Raw genomic sequence first — 22,669 nt, forward strand, 5'->3', positions numbered from 1 at the left:
GGACTGTAAGAAGGATGGTACTGAGACAGCAATTATGGAATTCAGGGCTCACACAGTTCCAGGGACAAGACAGGAACCACACAGAACAAGTTTTCCTGTTTATTTAAAAACAGAATATCATTTTATGTACAAATATGCACATATTTACACAAAATGTACATATTAGGATCTTAGATCTTGAGACTCCACTTTCAAAGTCCTGGGCTGGCTGAGGAACGGGGGTCGGGAGGCTCTCCTTTAATGCGGAAATCCAGCAGATTTCAGGGCAAGAAGGGTTTAGGTACTAAATCTAGGTATTCTGGCTGAGTGTGTTGGGTGGGCTAGGTAAAAATAAACCTCATCTAACCCCAGCCCCCACCCAGAGAAACTGCTGGAGGAGCCTTGAATTAGTGACCCAGAAACCCCTGCGGGAAAAGGCCACATTCTCACCCTCAGTACCTCCTTCACCTCACCTGAACTCCCACCCTCCCTCGGTCTATAATCACTACTCTCTCTCCCCTACACCACCATTGAACCAGGAGCCCTTACCACCAAGTCTCCGCAACTCCCCAAGGGACCACAAACAACTGAAAAAAGAGACAAGGCTAGGGGAGAGTTGAGGGGCCACTAGGGTCAAGGACCCTCCCTTGTCCTCCGTAGCCAGTGACCAGACTCCACCAGTTCTCAGGCTCCCTCCCAAGGGGCTGACTAGATGAAGATGCCTTCGAAGGAGCACCTTTCAGAACCACAGGAATTAACCCCCTGGGTGGGGTCTGAGTGAGGTCTAGCCTCACTTTAAGCAATCCCAGGGACAAGCATTGCATAAGTCAAAAGCTATTTTAAAAGTTTTTCCTCTTATTAAAGGATTCAGAGCAGTATTTCTGAAAGACATTCCCCTGTGCAGGTTTATTTACAGAAAATATGTACATGCAGCAGGCCCAAGGGCCACCAGAGGGCAGAGGGCCTCTTCTGTAACAGTTCAAGCCTCTGGCAGACCCCTGGGCGGGCTGCTTCACACTCATCCTCGTCCTGAAGGCTCCCAGTGGCAGGGGACGTGCTGCCCCCCCTCCAGAGGCCAGATTCCAGCTCCAGCTATGCCCGCATATCTGGATCTGACCCACAGTCTCCACCTCTCACCTCCAACCTCTGCATCATTAATACTGCTCTGGGGTCTGAGGAAAATGCCTGCCTTTACAGGCAGAGGTCACACACGGCCACGCAACATGCAAACCAAACCCACGGCACACACACCGTGTTTCACTTGGACTCTGACATGACAGCATGGCACACACCACAGACACAGCCGTCCTTCCATGCACACACAGTCGATGAAACTCACACAAGCACAAACACACACACACAGTGACCAGCACACACGGTGGGAGGGACTCAATCAGTGGAGCCCTCCCGATGAACAGAAGGGTTGGAGGAAAAGGTCGAGCAGTCAGTAGAGTGGGGAGCATCTTCCTCAAGAAATGGGGTGTTTTAAGGGGTCCCCAAGATGAGCTGAAATCCCCCGTGTCAGCAGAAGGAGCCAGGCCTAAGAGAGGGAGGCAGGCCTGGGTCAGACCAGGTGCCCCCGCCCATTGATGTAGATGCCATTGCCCGTGGGCTTGGCCCGCAGGGTCCCATTCTCCTGGACAAAATGGTTCATGGCCTGCTTGATGCCTTCATCCCGATCTTCCTCCTCCTCTGCCCGCCCAGAGCCTGGTGACAGCAGTTCAGTCTGTGTTTCGATCTCCCTCACTGTGGTCAGCGTGGAGTAGCTGCGGCCCTCTGGCTCTTCACTCTGCAGGCAAGGGCAGAGGGCACGTCAGGAAGCGGGCCGGGACAGCCAGACATAGTGGGCTATGGTTGGGTCACGGTGGGCTCAGAGGTCAGGCACAAGCCAGGGTAATGGTTTTCTCTGAGGCGTAGGGGCTCAGAGATCAGGGGCCAGGACCAAGTGTCAGGCATGGGGAGGGGAAGGCGGGAGAACAAAGGCATAGCAGAGATGCAGTCTTGGGCCAGGTGAGCCAGGGCCTGCGGCCAAAGGGACTGGTAAGGGGGCTGCTGACGCATCACGTCTGGGACCAGGAGAGGGGCCTGAGGAGAGTGGTGGGGACACCGGTGGGGCCGGGGGCCTCACCATCACAGAGCAGCTACTGTTGTCCTTGAGACTATCAGGGTGGCCCTCGGCTCTCAGCCCTACACTCTCCTCCGGCTGCGGGGCCCAGACATGGGGGAGGAGTTAGAACAGAGCTCAGCCTCCTCAGTCTTCCCCTCTTGTCCTCCACCAGCCTCTGCCCTAACCGCTGTTCCCGCACAGGTCCATTTTCTCCTTGACACAAACATCCTCATTCCCCTGCCGCCAACCCACACCCACCTGGAACCAGTGCTGATGGGGGCTTCCCAGAGCAGCCCCTAGGCCAGTGCTGATGGGCCTTCTGGAGCAGCCCTAGCAGACCCACAGCAGCTACGACCCCTCAACTCTGCCCCCAGCCCAGCTCCGAGTCAGGGTCAGACCCGGCGGAGGGCTGTGCTCCCGCTCTGCAGAGGGGCCAGGCACAAGCAGACCCCAGTGTAGCCACACCCCATGTGTGCACCCAGCATTAGCACATACTTGGCTCCTGGGGTCCGTGTGATGGGAATGCAGCCTCCGGATAGAGTTCTCCCTGGTCAGGGTCAGCTCCTCCTCACTGGAAAAGACACCCCCTTGTCAGGAGCTGAGGGTAGTGGCAGCCTCCCAGGGTGAGCCTACCCTGGCTGAGCCTATGTGAGACAGGGCTGGAGGGTGTGGGTGCCGTGCCAGCCCTGCAAGCATGAGTGTGTGGCTGCAGGTGGCAGTGTGGCTGAAGAGCGTATGTGTGCCGTGCACATGTGCACATACTTGGCGATACCCTGGCATGTGGATCTGATCCTCACTCAGGCAGCAGGACTCCCCTCATCCAGCTGTGCTCCAGACCCCAAGTTCCTCTCACTTCCCAAGAGACCCCGCCCACCTCTAGTCCACAAGCCCCCCAGCTGTCAGGCCACCCAGTCTCCTCTCTTCCAACCTGGCCCACCTCCTGCTTGCCTCCTCTTTGTGCCCAGCTTAGTTCTACCCGCCCGGGAGCGGCCAATACTCACTATTTCTGGGTCATCTGCTGGGCTTTGCGCCGATGATATCGGGACATGAGCACCACCACCACCACCAGAAGGCAGAACAAGAGTGCGGCGATCACACCCACCACCACCACCGAGGCCGACACTAGGTCCACCTGCTTCCCTGTGTCCTCCTGAGGGTCTGCTGGAGACAGGCCACTGACTGAGGGGGATGCCCAGACTCTTGACCCACCCCAGAACACACAGCCCCCCGCCACTGCTCACAAAACATATCCAAAACCACCCCCACAGCTTGACCCCCTGCAAAATACACACAGTCCAGCCTCCTCCAAATACATACTTTCCCAATTCACTCTCTTTGTCTTGCTTCCTGGTGCCCCTCACCAGGCCCTCAGCCCAGGTCCCTTGCCTCTGCCCCCTGTGCTTACCAAGAACATCCACGGTGACCTGAGAATCCCTCGAGGAGAGCTCATTGCTGACATGGCAAACGTAGATGCCACTGTGCTCAGTGGTCAGCCGGGGAAAGCCCAGAGTGTCCCCTTCCACTCGTACCCCACTGGGCAGAGGCCCGTCCAGCCTGGAGGACAGAGAAGCTTAAGGGTGCTGGCTGGGGAGGGCTGAGGCTGCCACTACCCAACATGCCCGGGCAGCTCTCCACCCCTCTCCCCCATGACGTCACCCAGAGCCGCCGGCTGTTCCCACGGTGCCCCTCCCTCCCCTAGGCAGGTCCAGGCAGAGGTCCCTTCTCCCTGCTGCCCAGCCTGACCCAGGAACCCCACACACACATTCGGGAAGATCCACATGTGTGCCACCCCACATGCTCCCACAGGCATCACGTCATCCAGCACTGGGTACCAGGTACACATGTTATAAAGTCCACACAGTAGGACACTCCACTTCTAGCCAGGCTCAGAGGTAATTGGAAAATGTGACTGCATGCTCCAACACCTGTGATGTTGCATGGCCGGGTACATGAACATAGCTCCAGGCACAAGGCCACATGCATCGCTCATATGCTCATGAGTGAGAACATGCTTGTCATGCGCTCACATACATGTGTACCTGACCCCTCCCCAATTCTCTGGACATCTCAAACCCTGGGAAAAAAGCCAAAGAGTCCTTGAGGGAACTGGTGGAGGTAGGTGGATATTTTCAAGGTGCAGGCAACATTGTGGTGTCTACAGTAGTGTTGGTTTAATAACAGTTACAAAAAGATTCAGCTGTGTCTTTTTGTCTTTGGCTCTTTATGCACTCACATAAATATATAAAATATTAATATTGAAATGCTGTGTTACATTCCACAATTTAAAAGCTAGAAAAAAGCTGGGCGTGGTGGCTCATGCCTGTAATTCTAGCACTCTAGGAGGCTGAGGCAGGAGAGTCGCTTGAGGTCAGGAGTTCAAGACCAGCCTGAGCAAGAGCAAGACCCTGTCTCTACCAAAAAAAAAAAAGTAGAAAAAATTAGCTGGGCGTGGTGGTACACGCCTGTAGTCCCAGCTACTCAGGAGGCTGAGGCAGGAGTATCATTGAGCCCAGGAGTTTGAGGTTTCAGTGAGCTATGATGACACCACTGGACTCTACCCAGGGTGATAGAGTGAGACTCTCTCCCCCCATCCAAGAAAAGTCACAAAAATAATCTAAAGGCTTATCAATTTACTCCCTACCAATGACCACGTGTCCTAGATTCCCTGGGAAAGCCAATAATAATGTTTGGTGACTGTGCATATTCATGTATTGCTCTGAACAAGTACCCTGATTTATCTGGGGTTCAGAATATATTGTTCCAGCCCCTAATTAGCACATCCTGGCCTTGAGAAGGAAGGAACTGAGTCCCACACTGGACCCTCCCTCAGGCCCAGGCCCTCACCGTGTCCAGTTGTACGAGGGAGGGGGCTGCCCTTCACTCAGGCACTTGAGCGTCGCTCCTTCTCTGCCAACTTGCCACAGCTTTTGGTCTTCAAGACCCCTCACAGAGGCCTCAGCAAGGACTGGAATGGGAGGTGGGAGGAGAAAGAATGGGAATGATGCCTTTGATTGTGTGGTACCTCGAAGGGACACCACCCCTGCTCCACCCTGCCTGGAATAGCCTCCCCCTGCCTTCCTCCGTCCTACTCATCTGCTGCCAGACCTAGCTCAACCCCACCTTGCTCCTGGCCACAGAGTCCCCTCCCCTCCCTAAGCTCAGAGCCTGCGTTGGTTTACCTGTGCCGTGAGCCCTTAAGCCCCTCAGGGTAGTGACGTGTCACACTTTTTCTGGATGTCCTGTGGTGCCTAGCATAGTGCTAGTCACAGAACAGGTGCTCCATAAGTGCTGCTTGATTCTTCAAAGGCTTAATAATCCTACTAGTTCATTCATTTCTTTAACAAACATTTGTTGACAACCTGCTTTAGAAGGCAGCTATATTCACCGCTATACCACCAACGCGCTTGACAACTAACCTACTTTGTACAAAATGCTGAGAATAATCTTATCCCCCCCAGAGGCTCGAAATCTGATTCTGGGAAAACAATATCTATCATTTACCGAGAGCCTTCAATGCACTATACATTAAGCACTGTGCGAGTTGCTTTGCATTCATGATTTCTAATTCTCATCAAAACCCTGTAAATTTGGTATAATTAGACTTATTTTGCTGATGAAGGAAGTGAAGCCCAACAAGATTAAATAACAGCTGGTAAATAGAACTAGGGCTTCTCTTAAGTCTATCTGTCTCCAAACCTCAAACTATAATTTTACAAAGTGCTTTGAACTGCATGTTTATAATTGATTCTCCCAACAACCCTGGGAACCAGGGCAATCTCTTTTGTAAAGATAAGGGCACCAAAGCTCAGAGAGGTCTAAGTGATTTGCCAAGCTCATCTGAGATCGGTCTTCAGGTTGTCTACCTTTGGACTAGTGCTCTCTCACACACTGTAGGCTACAGGACCCAGGCTGGCCAGCCTGGTGTGGCTTGGGGCCTCAAAGTGTCTCACAATCCTCTCAGAACCCAGAGGGCCTCCCTACTCAATCATCCAAGTACTTACAGGCCACATGGAGGATGTGGGTGATCCTTTGGTCCTGGAGCAGGCCAGGGTGGGACACCACGCAAGTAAGTGGCTGTCCGTTCATACTGCGGCTAGGCACCAGGTGGAACTCTGAAGTCACAGCAGCAGAGCGAGAATACTTGAAGGAGCGGCTGGAGGTTGTGCCTTTGACCTCTGTGTCCCAGGTCACACTTGGGGCTGGGCTGCCCTCGGCTGTGCAGGAGGCTGCTAGCGTCAGGCCCTGGCCCTCTTCTAGCGCTGGACCAGGATTCAGTGAAGGCAGGGGAGGCACTGCAGATGGGGGAAGGCAGGAGTCACAGGTCTGCACAACCCCTCTCTGAAGGCCCCACCCCATCCCGGTTCAATCTTGCACAAGTGCAAACTATTCTCTCATTTCACCAAGACGCCAGATGAGTAGTAGAATTTCAGGTGACTTTGTATCTTTCTTCATTGTTTGAATTTTTTACAGTGAACATGGGTCATTTGTTTAAATAAAACTAATGGAGTAATTTAAAAACTAACCAGATATCATGTATAGAATAATTATAATAATAATAGCCACCATTTAGTAAGCCCTTACTATATGCCAACTATTATGCTAAACACTTTTAAACATTATCTCATTTAATTCTGTCAACCAGCCAGTGAGGTAGGTATTATTATCCTTATTTTATTTTTATTTTTTTAATTATTTATTTATTTATTTTTTGAGACAGAGTCTCGCTCTGTTGCCCGGGATAGAGTGAGTGCCGTGGCGTCAGCCTAGTTCACAGCAACCTCAGACTCCTCGGCTTAAGCAATCCTACTGCCTCAGCCCCCCAAGTAGCTGGGACTACAGGCATGAGCCACCATGCCCAGCTAATTTTTTGTATATATTTTTAGTTGGCCAGATAATTTCTTTCTATTTTTAGTAGAGACGGGGTCTCACTCTTGCTCAGGCTGGTCTCGAACTCCTGACCTCGAGCGATCCACCCGCCTCGGCCTCCCAGAGCTAGGATTACAGGCGTGAGCCACCACGCCCGGCCTTATTATCCTTATTTTATAGGTGAGGAAACTGAAGCTCAGGGAGGTTAAATGACTTGTTCCAGTTATTAGGTGACAAAGCCTAGATTCACACTAAGGTTTTTCTACTCCAAGGCTGATGTTACTAACTTCCATGTGAAAAAAGGGAAACTACTTACTATAAAGGCTTTTATTTTCATCTTCAAAATATTAACAGCCCAAGCACAGAATGGAAAAGACTTAACTTGACCATAGGTCCGGGGTTGACCCCAAGCACCCACAGTGCAAAGTGGTGGTTTAAAAGGTGATTGTGATCTTAGACCACATTCACCGAATATACAGATCAAGGACACTATTAGCCCCACTGGTCAGGTATGGCCACAAAGCTGGGTCTGTGGGTCCTCACCCAGGCCCATGTTTTAAAAATCATGGACCCCAGGATGTCGAGGGAAACTTTGAGTCAGTGTTTTTGGTGGCACTGTGGCAGGAACCAGTAAGTTTAGCTTGGAGAAGAGTAGATTTAGGTGGGGCATGACAAAGGATCTCAGCTCTCTGAGAAGCAGTTGTGCAGAAAAGAGAATAAGCCCTTGCCATATTGCTCCACAGGGCAAAAGTAACAGAGGAGGAGATTTCAAGTCATCGGAAGGAAGAACTTCCTAATAAATGATTCTTCCCCAGCTTTGGGGGTTACTTGGAGAGAATTTCTGGGTTGAGTGCAGGGAAGGACCGGCTAGATGAAGACCTTCACCCCTATAAGAACACCCCACCTTTTATTCCTGTTCTGCCCCTGCCCTATCCATCTCTGCTTCCCCCTGCCTCCAGCTTCTCCCCTCCGAGACACCTGGCTTGGGGACCTCTGACCATGCCCAGCCAGCCCCACTTACCCAGCACTCGGAGCCGCAGCCGCACCTGGAAGCTGCCGGCGGGAAAGGTGCTGACATGGCACTCGTACTCTCCCTCATCCGCCTGCACAGCGTTGCGCAGGAGCACCGAGCCGTCCAGGGGGTTCCGGGGGGGCGGCGGCTGTTCCACGCGGCCCTCGTAGGCAGAGCTCACATGTAGCCCGTATTTGGAGTGCAGCAGCGCCAGCTCCTGGGCGCCCTCGCCCGCGTCCACCCGAGCCCATGCCACCTGCCCCACCTGCTCGTCGGGGTTCCCTCGGTAGAAGCAGGGCAGCTTTGCATCCTGGCCCAGCACCACGGTCACCACCTCCGAGGTCTCCAGCTCACCCGCGGGGCACCGACCTGCAGGGGACAGACAGGAGCAGCCAAGATTAGGGGCGCTGCCAGAGCCGGGGGAACACAGTCATAACGATAATGACAGCAAAGGCAGCCCGAACTCCTGCAGCCTTTTGTGCTTGCAAAGCGCGTTCAGTTCATTACCTCATTAGAACCACAAAACATTCCTAAGAGGTAGGCGTTATTATCACCATTTAACAGATGAGGAAACTGAGACCCAGAGAGAGGAAGTGGTTTGCCTAAGGCCATACAGATGATTTATGGAAGACTCACACCTTCTTGCAGACTAAGATTGTATCCTGAGCAATTGCAAAATGAGAGGCTATAAGAGGACCAGAGACACAGCCCCCTGCCCTCAGGGAGTTCACAGTCATCAGGGAAATGGAATTTTTATGCACACAGAAACAGGGAAAGCCATGAACAAGCTTTCACAAGAGGCTCAATCTACCAACGGGGCAAAAGTGAATGCTTTCAGGAAGTGCAGCCGGAACCACCATGAGGGTCCAGAATCCATTGGTGGCTGGGATGAGACATGTAGGGTGGGAAGGGTCCATCCAGTAGGTCCTTTGGAACATTCTTTTCATGGCTTAAAGATGAGAGACCTGGATTCCCAGAGAACAGGAGGTATTCCTTGTGGGAGGAATGGCGTGAACCGAGGCTCGAAGGCAGGAATGAGCAAGTCACTGAAGACAGAAAGGGCCCAGGTCAGAGGCTCAGAGAGATGAGGTCAGGGCAGACACACAGTGACAGGATTAGAATACTGAGCCAGAATCAAAGGACCAGGGACAAGGGACTAGTGTTTTCAGTATTGATGAGGCAAACTCGGGGATTCTGGATTTAGAGCTATCCATCACATAACCTTATTTGTAGATAAGGATCTGTTCCCTGCCCTCATGGAACCTGAGGTCTGTTCAGGAGCAAGATACGTATGTGTATGGAGACACACAGGGAAATATGTGATGATGGTTTCTGATTTAGTGCTCAGTGGTGTGTGGCAGGCCAGTTGTGGGACGGGGTGGTCTCTGTGGGATCAAGTCATGTGGGAGGGCCTCATACATGAGTTGGGTAGGAAATAGGAGGGAGAAGGATCTAGAAAGGCATTCCAGGTAAGGGACCAAGGTGAGCAAACAGTGAGGAGGTGGAGAGGCTGGCTGGTTCAGGAAACAGAGAGGAGAGGACTGACCTGAGGCAGGGTGTGTGCATTGAGCAGGACTGGAAAGTATGGTTGGGGTAGGGTGGGGCCAGATCACCCAGGACCTTCCATGCCAGGCAAAGGAACCTGGTCAGACTTGGTCAAGAGGAAACGGGGAGTCACAGAAGCTTCCTTAGCCAGGGAGTGTCGTGAGGCAAGTGGTGATACGCAGTCTGACTAGAAAGTGGGGAGACTGAAGACCAACATTCCCTAGGAGGCTATGGCTGCAGCCCTGGCACAGCGGTGCCCCAGTGGAGAGGAGAAGACAGTTCCTGGGGGAAATTTGACAGGGATTTGCTCACTGACCAGAAGGAGAGATGAAGGAGAGAAAAGACTCAAACTCAGCTCCTAAATTTCCAGAATGAGTAATTTATGAGGGAGGCAGGGCCTGGGGAAACTCACGATTGGGTAGAAATAAATTTAGAGTCATGGAATAAAAAGTGAAATACAGGGATTGGGGCCTGGGGCAGAGTGGAAGGGCACTCTGGGATGGCAAGAGCTCCTTGCCTTGGAATGTGTACCCCAGCAACTCTCAACAGTGTGCAGTCCCTGCCTCTGCCCAGCACTTCACACACCCTGGTGGTGTTCTTCACCTTTGCTCATACCATACTCTCTGCCTGGAATGCCCTCCTCCCTGTGTCTGGAGCTCCTACTCATCACTGTCTGGGTAACTCCTACTCACCGTATAAGACTCTGCTTAGGCATCGCTTCCTCCCGGAGCCCTCCCTCCCCACCACAACTTCAGGCGGCATTAGGTGCCCTTCCTCTGTACTTGCCAGCACCCTGCCTTTGCCCCTACCATAGCACTTTACCCCACAGTTTGTATTTGCTATTTCCTTGTCTGCTTCCATTACCAGACTGAGCTCAAGAATAGAAACTGAGTCTCAGTAACTGTGGTTTCTGATTTAGTACTCAGTGGTATGTGGTCTCCATTCCTGGCACATAGTTGGTGCTCAATTAACATTTATTGACTGAATGAATGAATGAATGGGTGAATGAATGAGAGAATCAGGCAGAAGAAGGAAAGAGTAGAATGAGGAGGAGCAAGCAGTCCTTGGTTGGGCTAGGCAGGGAGGGCGTTGACATGGCAATCTTGGGGTGGAGGCAGGATCCGCTGGCTGGTTGGGTTCACTGCCAAAGGGGACACCTCCAGACTGGACAGAGGAAGGAAGGCAGGATGGAGGGGAGGGAGGTATGGAGAGCAGAAGTGAAGTTTCACTGGAGTTGACCAGAAGGTTCCAATGAGGGAGAGCATGGGGCAGAGGAAGGGGATCCTGTGGCCCTGCTGGCAGGGGTAGAAGGATGGGGGATGCTATTGAGAGCTGGGAGGGCCTGGATGGGACAGGACAGACCTGCAGGGCCAGATACCAGGGCTCTGACCTGCCTAAGCTGATGTTAGTCCCACCCAGCCCAACCTAGGAGTCCAGCTAAACACTCGCACCCCTCCCAGGCACCTCCTCCTGGCACTGGAGAGAGCAGACCTGCCAAGGAAGGACTAGGAGTGGGCTTGGGGTAGGGGAGCCCCAGCACATCCTCTGCTTCAAACATTAGCATCTGTGCAGGTCATAGGGATCCCAAGCCCTGCCCTACTGGGACACTCAAACCCTTCTAAAGACTCTTTCTTTCTTTCTTTTTTTTTTTTTTTTCTGAGACAGAGTCTCACTCTGTCACCCCAGGTAGAGTGCAGTGGCATCACCATAGCTCTTTGCAACCTCCAACTCCTGGGCTCAAGGGATCCTCCTGCCTCAGCTTCCCAAGTAGCTGGGACTAAAGTTACGTGCCACCACACCTGGCTAATTTTTCTACTTTTTGTAGAGATGGGGGTCTCACTCTTGCTCAGGCTGGTCTTGAACTCCTGAGCTCAAGCAATCCTTCTGCCTCAGCCTTCCAGAGTGCTAGGATTACGGGCAATGTCAGATGGCATAATTCCCATCTCTATTCCTATACTTGCCAACTACCTGCCCCCTTCCCACCACCAGTCAGCCATATTTCCCTCAAAAAATACCTCTTTAGGACACAGCGGGCATTGGGTACAGAATCCCAATCCTCCATGTTCCTTTCTACCTGTGAGTCCAAGATCCCCACTCCCAAGGGACAAGCCCAAGTTTTGCAGAATGAGGAACCCAGTAAAATAGGAATATCCCTTCTGGATGTCCCCCATGGCCCCCCATTATGCAATTTAGTAGGAGCATCTCAGCCTGGGGCAACACCCTCCTCTAGTTGTGTACCTCCCCACAGCGCTCTAGGCTGCAAGAGAAGAGAAAATAGAACTGGGGCCCTGGAATCCCTGTCCTTGGATAAACAGACCTGGGAGCCCAGGCTGCCAGGCCAGGACAGGCCAGGACTGTCTCCTCCTTCTCTCCCCCACCCAGTGCCAGCCTGGCATCAGCATGATGATGTCACCAGACTGAAGGAGACACACTGCCTCCCTGGTGAGGTCACCCTGTGGGCATGTGGTAGCCAGGCCAGGCCAAGCCCACAGACCCTTCTGCTGCAAATTGTTTGCTGAAGCTGGTGGACTCTGGCTAGTTGGGCACTCCTCCCTCAGACCCTCCCACCCCTCCTCCAGGGAGCACCAGGACACTGGTCAGGAGCCTTGGTGACTCAGAAGCTGCTACACAGCAGCAAGCCTAGCCACAGCTGCCACCACCTTGCGCAAGGGAGAGAACAGGCCCAACTGGCCAGACGAGATCCCTGCCCTTGGCCTCCCCCACCCATGGCCAGGCCCCCAAGGGCCTCTTTGGAGCCCAGCCCTTTGTGTACGCCCGCTCTCAGACAGGCCCTCCATTCCTGGCTTGGGCTGGCTGGCTGCTCCCCACCCTGTGCCTGGGTCCCAGCTTTCCTTTCTGTGTGAGGGCTGGCCTCTGATCTTGGTGAGAAACTGAGGTGGCACCTACAGATAGCCAGCCATTTACAGCATCTTTGAGGAAGCATCTTTTATTTATGAGGGGCCTTTTTCCACCAGCATCCCTGCCGGTACTTATGGGGGTCCATGTGGGGGTCCTAGAGGTGGGTCTGTGAGAAGGGGGAAGGGAATAAGCATGAGTCATTTGTGTTTAAATGTCTGAGGATCTCTGGGTGAGGGGCTACCCATCTTAGTGCTGGTTCACATGCGTGCAAGGCTATCTCCTTGCATGAATTTGGGGGTGTTTGGCACATATGTGAGTTCATGTCTTATCTTTGGGGGAGTATAAGCACTAATTGTCTGTGTCCAGAGGGAAGAGCTATGTGTTGGTGTGCGTGAACATGCGCACACCATTCCATGTGCGTCTCTCACCCTCTGTGTGCATGACGTGCATTCTTGTCTCTCGGAACTCTGCACACATAGTAAATATTTTGATGTCGGTTTATCTTGGCTTCCACATCTCTATTTGTCTCAGCTGCCCTTGGTCAGTGGTGTGTGGCTCTGAGCCTTCGCCTCTGGATCCTTTCTGGAATGTCACCCCCGGCATCTCTCCCCACCTCACCCCAACACTTGAGGGCAGATTCATCTCAGGCTCAAGGTGGAGGTACCCAGAGATGAGGTCACTGTCCCTCCAGGTGATGGGAAATTGCCATCAAGGGCTCCCCAACAGAACAAAACAAAACCTCCCTCTGCCCTTGCTCCTCAGGTTCCCACTAAAGGGACTCCTGCCCTTCTCACCACCACCACCCCCACTCCCCTGGGCCCCCCAGTACCTCTGGCCCCCCAGGAAGGCCTCTCCCTGGGAATCTCTGTCAGGGCTCTGCTGCTGCCACCACCAGAAAAACCAGCTCTGGCTCAGGCCTGGGGTAAGGTTGTCTGGTGTGGGTTTGGTGGGAAAGGGGGCGATTCCACCTGGGGCTAGGGGGAGGGGTCCAGGTTGTCTAGGGTCTCATTCTCCTTTGTTAACTCTTGCCTCCCCTTGCAACAGCCCTCACCAGGCAGAGGGGGAGTCTGTGGGCAAGTCTGGGAGAAGAAAGGACCTGGGAGGAGAGCAGCGAAGTTCCCCATCCAGGACAGGTGACATGAACAACCCAGCGAACCCCTTTTCATCCACTCTTTCCCCCATAACCTTGGCCTAGGAGCACTAAGGAATTTTAAAAACCAGAAAGAAGATTCTCCCTCCACCTTCATCCACCTCCTTCACTTGCCCCCCATCATCCTAAGCCCCCCAGCTTAGTGAGAGCTTCCCCAACCCGGGCAAAGTGCCCACCTGCAGATTAGTGTCTGGGGAGGGGGGCCACCCCAATCACAAAGGGAGATGAGAACAATGGGGGAGGACAGGCCTTGAGGCAGCCCCAGCTCTGGCCCAGACACAGATCCCAGCACAGATAAGTCCCCTAAACCCCCCGGAGCCAGAGTCTGAGCCCGGCTGAGTCACCACAACAGCCACACTGTGGGTGGGAGGCCCAGAATTTGCCTTCTCCCAAACTCCTGTGTTCCTACCTGCCCCATACTGCCCCTCCACCCACTATGGCCAGCTCTGCTCCACCCCAAATCACAGTCTCAACCCCACCTCTCAAGACATAACAGCTTTAGAGGGAAGGGGGTGGGGAGGGGGTGACCAGAAAACCATGGGAAAAGCTCCTGGAGACCAGAGGTTCTTGGTTCCAGCAAAAGAGGGATCCCAGCTGCCCTCTTCACAGCCGCCCCCCAGGAGGCATGGTGGACGACTCCCGGCTCTGAACCTCACCTCCTCATTTTAGATCCTGCTCCCAGATCCAGACCCCAGGTTTCTCCACTCCCTTCCCTCCTGACCCCAGATCACCTCCATCACTTCTCTCTGCCTAGACTTTGGTCAGTGCCAGGGCAAGTTTTGGAGGCTGGAGACCCAGGTGTTCTCTCCTCACCAGACTCCTCCCCTCGGTGCTGAGCCACTTTCACTGTGCCTGGAGGACCCCAGGGTCCTCAGGCTGTGGTCTGCACTACGGGATTGTGACCTCTAAGCTCCTTACCTCCATCTCTGTGGCTGGGGTCTCCTTAGCCCAGCCCCTTAAACACTAGGGTGGGACCTAGGTCACCGGGGCCACAGGGCTTCCCTGGGATTCTCCTAGTCTCTCACAGCCACATTGGGTGGGGAAGCTAACCTCCTTTGCTGGCTTCCCTGGGCTTGGATTGGTCCTACAGGAAAGGGCCTGCCCCCCTCTGTAAATAGGAGTAGAAAAGCAGGGATGGGCCCCTCCCTTTCTAGGAAACTGACCTCAGACAGAAGCTGATCCTAGCCCTCAGAAGACAGACCTGGAATTCAGAGAACCACTCACCCTCTGGTCTTGCAGGGCCTGCTGGGCCCAAAGAGCTAGGGGCTGGGATCCTGGTGTGTGTGTGTGGGGGGGCTCTTGTAGATTTGGGCCCCTGAGCCTCAGGGCAGGAGACGGGGGAGGGAGAAGGGAAAGGACCTCACCCGGAAACTCATCCCATTAAGGAGAAACAAAGAGCTGTGGTGTCAGGCGCCTCCCAAGCCTGGGCTCCTCTCCCTGTCAGGGGTGGGGCAGGGCCCTGGGGCTCAGCGCTCTAATGGCCCAGGAGTTTGGGGTGGGGGGTTGAATTCGCAGTGGGGCCAGGAAGGCAGTATCCTGGGAAAAGGTACTCTGGTCCCCTCTGAGAGATGGGGCCAGGACCCTTCCCCTTCTATCTCTGCACTCAGACTGAGTGACTCTTCCAACACCCCAGCATCTCCCTTCAGCTAGGGCCTGGACAATCACAGAGTCGTAGTATTTCAGAGCTGGATGGTCCATGGAGATCATCCTGTCCTAGCTTTGGCCCACTGAAGTCTAGTTTCTTAGTTGCCCAAGGCCATCTAACAAATTAATAGCAGAAACGGGATCTGGACCCAAGGCTCCTGACCTCCCAGTGCAAGGATTCTTCAGAAACATGAAACAGTCCAGTTTTGGGAGGGCCATTAAGGAGATACCTACACACAGAGGAGTAGAATGGGGGTGGCAGTGTTGGCGGGACCATCTAATCCTCAGGCTAGGAACCTGGGGCCTGAGTGTCCGGCCTTCAGAACAACCTCCAGCTGTGTGGAGGCTTGTGGCGGCGGCGGAGTGGTCTCCTCCTAGCAATCTGGGAGCCAGGCTTGCTCCCTTACCGCAGTACCTCCTAATCAGGCGCTGGGTGAGGCCGGGGGGTAGTTTCCTAACTAGAAGGGAGTCTCCATTCCCCTTCCCTGGGCTTCTCTTAGAAAGAACAGTTTTGCCTCATGGAAAAGGAAGGCAGGAACCATGTCTTACCATTACATCTCCAGCATCTAGTACTCTGGCTGTACCCAGTGTGCACTCAAATGTACTATTCTGTAATGAACTAGGAGTCAGGAGACCGAGACACTAACCCTGGTTATGCTTCTAACACTGAGTAATCTTGCAGATCTCACTTGCCTATCTGTTTCTCTGTTTCCCATCTGTAAAATGAGAAAGGTGGAGTGGTGCCTTCTTTGATCCCTTCCAAGTCCTGAGACCGTATGGCTCCACTCTTTAGGTGTGGGTAGATCCTACAGTAAAGTGACTTCGGGGTTTCCTGACCCCAGCGACCAGGCACCACCCTTGGCCTAAGCAAGTGAGAAGGGTTTTCTGGAAGATGGGAATTAAGACATGGGGCTGGAGGTAGGGGGATGGCAGGGGTAGGAGCTCAGTGTCCTGTGACTGGCAGCTGGGCCAATGACCTTCCCATGACAATATCAGAGTGAGAGCAGCCCCCACCCTCACCAATCTACACAGCTAGGCCTTGTTCTCCTCCTTAGAGCTTCAGCTGGAGATGGGGTGGGGGAATCACTGCCACATCCTGCTGGACAACTGAGGCTCCCTTGCTACTGCTCCTGGGGCTGAGAATCAAACTATCCTATCTGAATAGGGCCCCATCTTTCCAAAGAGAAAGGTTTCTCAGTTACTCATTACCCTGGGAACAGCCTATGGAATCCCATCACAGTCTCACTGTGCGTGCACACTTTCTTTCTCTCTCTCTCTCTCTCTCTCTCTCTCTGCCACTCTCTCTCTCTCTTTCTCACTCTGAAGATTATAAACTCCTATAATTTGTATCTGCTCTGCATACATTAGACAGGCAGGAGGTGAAGAGTAATACAAAGTATCTAGTTGAGAAAATGGGGGGACAGGAGGTGAACAAAAGGGGACCACACCCTATCTAGAAGGTACCCTACCCTAGACCCTACTCATCTGAATCCCCTTTTTACCACCCTGGCACCTATGGCTGCGCCCAGGGAAAGAGAGGGCCAGAGGGAGAGGAGTTTCTGGCTCTCCTATAGGCCCCAACAGGTGCCCCAGCCCTGGCACTCTAGAACATCATGGACAGAAGAGAAGGGGACAGAAATGCCCTGTCCACTCTCTGGGCATCAGGCTTCCTGTACCCTGATGACTACTGAGACCAGCACAGCCTTGAGTCGGCCCTAGTTCCAGGCAGCAGTCCTGGAGCCTGGGGGATAGGCCAAGGAGCCTCAGGGAACCCCTGGGGTGAACAGGGTCCTTACAAATTCCACCTCCCTGCCCACCTGCACTGAGTCACCATATCTATTTCCTCTGAGACAGCTCAGGCCTAGGCAAGGCTTTGGCAGAGGTTGTCAGGATCCCAGACATAGTGACCTGGCCTGGGGGTGGGAGGGGACATGAAGGGAAATAGCTACACTGGCTCTTCTGGGGGCACTGCTGGCAGCTGGGTGTGGGAGAGAGAGATTAGTTCCTCAGTTCAGAGTCAAAGGAAAGAGAATATTTGTGTTCATGCATGCATGTGTGTCTGTGTGTTTGTGTATGGGTGTCTGTGCCAGGCTGGGCTCAGAAGCAAGGGTCCTGATGGTTCAGGCAAATCCTACCTGGAAATGATGCCAGCAGCAGCAGCAGCAGCAACCAGGCCTCAGGCCCCCACATCTCGGCTCCCAGGGACAGGGGCATTGGTTGGAGGGCAGATCTGCCCGGCGTTTCTGAAGTTCCACCGACTTCTCCCTGGGAGCCGGCTCTAGAGCTGGATAAGGCACAGACCCAGAAGGCAGGAAGCCGTGGAGTCCCAAGGCACTGACACACCTGCCTATCCCAGCTGGGTCTCCACTCGGGGACCCGACCCCGTTCTACCCACCCAGCTGTAGCTACCCACAAAAAGCCGTGATGGGGAGCTCGGAGCTCCCCCAGAGCTGCTTCCCACGCCGTGGCCAACAACGACGGCAGAAACCTGGGAACCTGCTCAGCAGGTCAGAACAGGTGCGTCTCTGGGGGCGGGCCTGGCACGAAGACTCAGCAGCCACCGCCCCCAAGGCCTGGGCTAGCTAATGGGCGCCAGGGAGGGAGGGAGGGAGGGAAGGGCCTGGGTGCGGGCAGTGGGGTCCCATCCTCAGCTGCAGACTTTACCTGCACGTGTGTGGAAGGGGCTGTGAGGGGAGAGATGAGGGTGGCGGACGGAAGGCCCAGGGTGCCTCAAAGAGGGAAGCAACCAGGCCAGGCCAGGACAACAGGAGCAAGGCCCTGTGCGTGGAAAGGAACCGAAGCATCCCACCCTCAGCTAGCCTTGCTGCCTCCTGGGGGCTTTGACCAGTTCCCCAGTCTCCCGGAGGGGCTCAGCTTCGCAGAAGCAGAGAAGGCCAGAGCAGAGCAGGATTCTGTCAGTGCTGGCCTGTATACTTCATTCTTCAGATGAGAAAACTGACGCCCAGCCAAAAGAAGAGACAGAGGACAAACGACTTAGTATCACAATATGCTCAGTCACCTCTATCCTTGAGGCAGGGAGGTAGGTCAAAGACCCCTGAGAAAGAGCTTAAGTGACTGCCCTGACCCCATAGGAGAAGTCAGGGGACTGGCGAAGGAATGAGCCCTACAGATGCCTGGCTTCCCTGGCAGGGCCCTCTCTCAGCTTCAGCACCTTGTTTCTTGGCCAGGAGTCCTGAAAGGGCATCAGCACAACTTGAGTGGAAAGAGGTTCCTTTTTACCGTCTCCATGGTCATTTTATCCATTTCATCCCATGGTCGCTGGACAAGACCACATGTCTAGACTTTGCAAGGACAATCTTGATTTCCAGCACTCTGTCCCTGTATTCCTATAATATACTCATACTTGTCAGAGCACGTGTTTCCATTTGGGAAGCATAAAATGTGACCGCCAAGTTACACAAAACCTCACTGGCCTAGCTAGGATGGCCAGAGGAAGGGGGTATATTCTGAGGCCCCTGAACATTTAGGGAAGGAGAGGGGCAGGTCGCTCACAGACAAGGGCCAAAACAACAGGTAAACATGGAGATAGACCTGGGGGAAGGAAAAAGCAATAGGTTAAAATCTTGCAGCAGGGCCCTTCTGTCTGGAGGGGGCAGGAAGGAGGACTCTAGAAGCAATAAGGGAGGGCCATTTCACGTAGAATATTTTTCATACACACGCCCCTGTCCCCACCAATTCTACCTGTCAAGATCTTATTCATCTTTGAAAGCTGACCTCAAATGCCACATCTCCCATGAAGCCTTCTCAGCTCCTCCCACCCCAAATTAATCTTACCTCTATTCTTCCTCAGCCCTTGCTTGTCCTTTTATTATAGTTTACGTGCTCATAATTTGTGCACATCTTATCTCCTTAACTAAATTGTAAGCTTCAAGTCAAGAAACATTAGTTGAGGCCTGTTGTGTGTCAGGGATTCAGGAAATGTGTAAAATTGAGGGACAGAATGAGAGCTGTAGTCTGTGAACCCCTTGAAGGTTGGGCTTGTTCTATAATCTTGTCTCAGTCATCCAATGATAGGTCAGGATGGGAAAGGGGCGAGGCAGGGTCAGAAAAGCCGAGTTCCTGACTGACCATGAGTTACCACCCTGAATCTGGCCTGTGACCTGGACTTTAACCCTAGAGTTCCAACTCTGGCTCTAGATCCCAGCTCTCAGCAGTGACCATGGCAGAGACCTCTTCTTCAAGGACTATTTCCTGCAGGTCATAAGTAGCCTCAAGGGCCAGGCTGGATGCCAAAACTCCCCAGTTTCTCTCCACCTCCACCGTGGCAAACCCCTTCCCCTCTTCAGGACTCAGGTCCCCACCTGTGCCAGGGGAGCAGCCCCACCCAGATGTTGCTTTGAGATCCATTGTGGCAGGGGTGGGGTAGGGCCGGGGGAATAGGAGGAGAGAGCATCCTGTGTTATAATTATCACACCTCGGATCCTATCGCACGCTTTAAGAGGAGCTCCTTTCCTTCCCACGGATTCACCCCTCCAGGTACAGGAAACCACAGGGGAAACTGAGGCATGGGGGTGGGAAAGCGGTTAGATCACAGGTGGGTATCCACTTTCCTTCAGCCTTTCCATTCACAACATACCCTTCCCTCCAAAGTGCTACCAGTCAGGATGGCTCTGAGCCCGTGGTTAGGACCCTCACTCACCGTCAATTCTAACCATATGGAGCACTGAAAGAAGGTAGAACTTTCCAGAGGTGCTGTTAAGGTATGGCCATACCCATTTCTTCATGGGTCTGTTCAGGCCCTAATAAGCACCAGATGCAGCCTTGAAGAGGGCTGAGGGCACCACAGGGCCTGAGAGGGAGTGCTAGAGTCAGGCAGCCACTCCAGGCCTTTGATGGAGGCAGGGATCTCTCTTCCCTCATTTCAAAAATATCTATCTCCCAGTCCCTCTGTCTCCTCCTTCCCTCAATCCTATATGTCTCACAAGGGCCATGCTCTTGGAAATATGCCCTCATCTTTAGGCCTTTCTCACTCTCTTCTGGGATGAGACCTGGGGAAGGATTATACTGAGCTTGGGGCTGGAAGAAAATATTGGTTGGGGAAAAATTTCAAGACTAGTGCCTCGTATCCTGGGTTTGGTTCTTTCTTCCACATTGAATCCCATTCTCCTCATGTCTCACTACCTATCCTCCTCCCACCCACATTCTGGGTCCTAAGAATGGGAACAATTCAAGCCATGGTAGCATCTTTATAATGTGTATTTGTGCCTGCATGAGTGGCATCACTGCCTGCATGCCTGCGCACACACATTCATTCAACAGACACAGAGTGAGCACCACTTTGTGCCAGACTCGAGGGAGGAGACAGAGACACATAACACACAGTCCCCGCCCTCAAGCAGCCCCTAATCAGGAGACAGACACATAAACAACGATAACACCCTATATCCCACCATGGTGCATTCCCTATGTGTCTCTGTATGTGTACATGCCATGCACACATGTGGGGCTGCCTCTGTGTGTGTAACAGTGAATGTTCATGATCTGCATGTGTCCAGGCATCCACTTATATCCATCTCTGCCCTCATGACAGGCTGCACGCCTAAGCCAAACCGGTTGGAGTGGGTTGTGCTGAAATTTTTGTTTGTGTCAATGGGACTTGAGGTGAGTCAGGGAGGGACAAGGATGGGTGGAGTGGTGTGTAGGAGAAAAAGAGTGAGAGTGAGGGTCAGATTGAGGGAGTGGGGGAGGGAGGGAGTGGGCTAATGTGGGAAGGGCTGGGGGTGGGGTGGCAGGAAGATGGGTTGGGGGTGGGGATAGATGAGAGAGCTCCTTAGTGAGTAATATCCTGTCTGTCTGCAGTGTGATCCCAGGTCAGAGAAGAGTCAGAGGCTGGCAGGGGCAGACCCCTGGACTTTAGGAGAGAACCTGGTGAATAATAAATCAGAGTGGAACCAGTTGGAAGCTTGGGTGTGGATAAAATGTTTTCGATCATTTCTGTACAGCTTTGTCTCTCAGTGTGATAAGCTACCCCTAATCTGCTCATTGCCTTAGCTTCTGCACACTTTGTACAGAAAGGTGTTGGGGAGTTGATTAATGTGGTGGAAGATTACCAATGTGGGACTTGATCCCATCCCCCAGGACAGAGGCTTCAATGTCACTCCTGCTTCTCTCTAGGATGTCCCCCACCCCCCAGGGAGGTCTAAGGAGGGATCCCCATACAGAACACAGGGGCTCCAGCAGCCTGTCATCCATTGGAAAACATATTTGTTCCCCTCCAGCTGGAGCTTCACTCTGCCCCATATTAGGATGGTGGCATCCTGTTTTCCAGGAGATTCCATCTAAGTGTTGCCATGTGCTGTGTTGTTCTTATCTGCCTATCCTGCAGGCCCATTGATTCCCCAATACCCAGCCCCATCCTTTAATGACAGCATTTCCTGGTTGCCTAACAACATCCCTTAGAACTCAGGGGGCTGGATTTGCTTGTTCTTCAAGGGCCCTAAAGCTGGAGTGTGCCACCCAGGGGAGGAGGTAGCTGAACACAAGGCACGTTTGGGCCCTGTTTCTCAGTAGGTCCAGTTGTGTGCAGAGCCCCTTCCTCCTTGCTCTCACCCCATGAACTTCCCAAGCTTCTATAAACACACTACCACAAAATCAGGGACCAGAGTATGGGTTAAGAGACAAACACTTTTGTTCTTTGACCCTGTGACTCTGAATGAGCTGGCACTTTTAGAAAGCTCTTGGAATACGTCCTGGCTGCCACAGATGAGAGTAGGAGCCCTCATGGAAATCAGAGTCGTCCAAGTGGTGAAAATAGCAGCAAAAGATATAGCAGAGAGAGGGAGGTAAGAGCAAAAGGTTAGAAGGGTCCTGAGAATTTGGTGAGAAAATGGGTTCTAGTGAGGACCCCAGGTGTGCTCCCTGCATTCTCCCCTTGTTCCCACACCCAAGAAAGAGCTAGGCTCCTCCCAGGGAGCTTCCTGTTGGGGAACATGGAAGCACCCCTAGGGCCAGCCTGGCCTGCAGAGTCTACACTACCTGGGGCAGGTGTAGGTGACACCAGGCCTCTGTAGCTTCTCACACTCCAGTCTGCAAGCATCCAGCTTGGATGCTGAAGGTGTGGTTTGTCTCCAAACCAAAGACTGCCTGAGCTCCTGCTACCATGCAACTCAGCTTCCCCAGGGGAAAGCCTCCCGAGGCCCTACAATCAAACCTCACCCTCGGCCGGGCGCGGTGGCTCACGCCTGTAATCCTAGCACTCTGGGAGGCCGAGGCGGGTGGATTACTCGAGGTCAAGAGTTCGAGACCAGCCTCAGCAAGAGCGAGACCCCGTCTCTGCTAAAAATAGAAAAGAAATTATCTGGCCAACTAAAATATATATATAGAAAAAATTAGCCGGGCATGGTGGCGCATGCCTGTAGTCCCAGCTACTCGGGAGGCTGAGGCAGTAGGATCGCTTAAGCCCAGGAGTTTGAGGTTGCTGTGAGCTAGGCTGACGCCACGGCACTCACTCTAGCCCGGGCAACAAAGTGAGACTCTGTCTCAAAAA

At 53.3% G+C, this 22,669-nt stretch overlaps 1 protein-coding gene across 4 annotated transcripts; it reads right to left on the reverse strand.

The window, feature by feature from the left end:
* Nucleotides 1-83: 83 nt before the first annotated feature.
* On the reverse strand, nucleotides 84-17,874 carry NECTIN4 (nectin cell adhesion molecule 4). 4 transcript variants are annotated; one of them, XM_045547130.1, is made up of 9 exons: nucleotides 17,298-17,874; nucleotides 7,974-8,333; nucleotides 6,088-6,378; nucleotides 4,931-5,051; nucleotides 3,492-3,640; nucleotides 3,088-3,244; nucleotides 2,582-2,657; nucleotides 2,108-2,182; nucleotides 84-1,768 (listed from the first exon to the last, which is right to left on the reverse strand). In XM_045547130.1, exons 1-9 carry the CDS (start codon nucleotides 17,374-17,376, stop codon nucleotides 1,544-1,546), a joined length of 1,533 nt encoding a protein of 510 aa, XP_045403086.1. In that variant the 5' UTR covers nucleotides 17,377-17,874; the 3' UTR covers nucleotides 84-1,543. The 4 variants fall into 4 exon arrangements, with proteins under 4 accessions (XP_045403086.1, XP_045403085.1, XP_045403088.1 ...); XM_045547129.1 differs by having other exon boundaries at nucleotides 3,088-3,247; XM_045547132.1 differs by lacking the exon at nucleotides 2,108-2,182.
* Between the last annotated feature and the right edge of the window lie 4,795 nt (nucleotides 17,875-22,669).

Source organism: Lemur catta, chromosome 3, assembly GCF_020740605.2.
Source record: "Lemur catta isolate mLemCat1 chromosome 3, mLemCat1.pri, whole genome shotgun sequence".
Classification (NCBI taxonomy): domain Eukaryota; kingdom Metazoa; phylum Chordata; class Mammalia; order Primates; family Lemuridae; genus Lemur; species Lemur catta.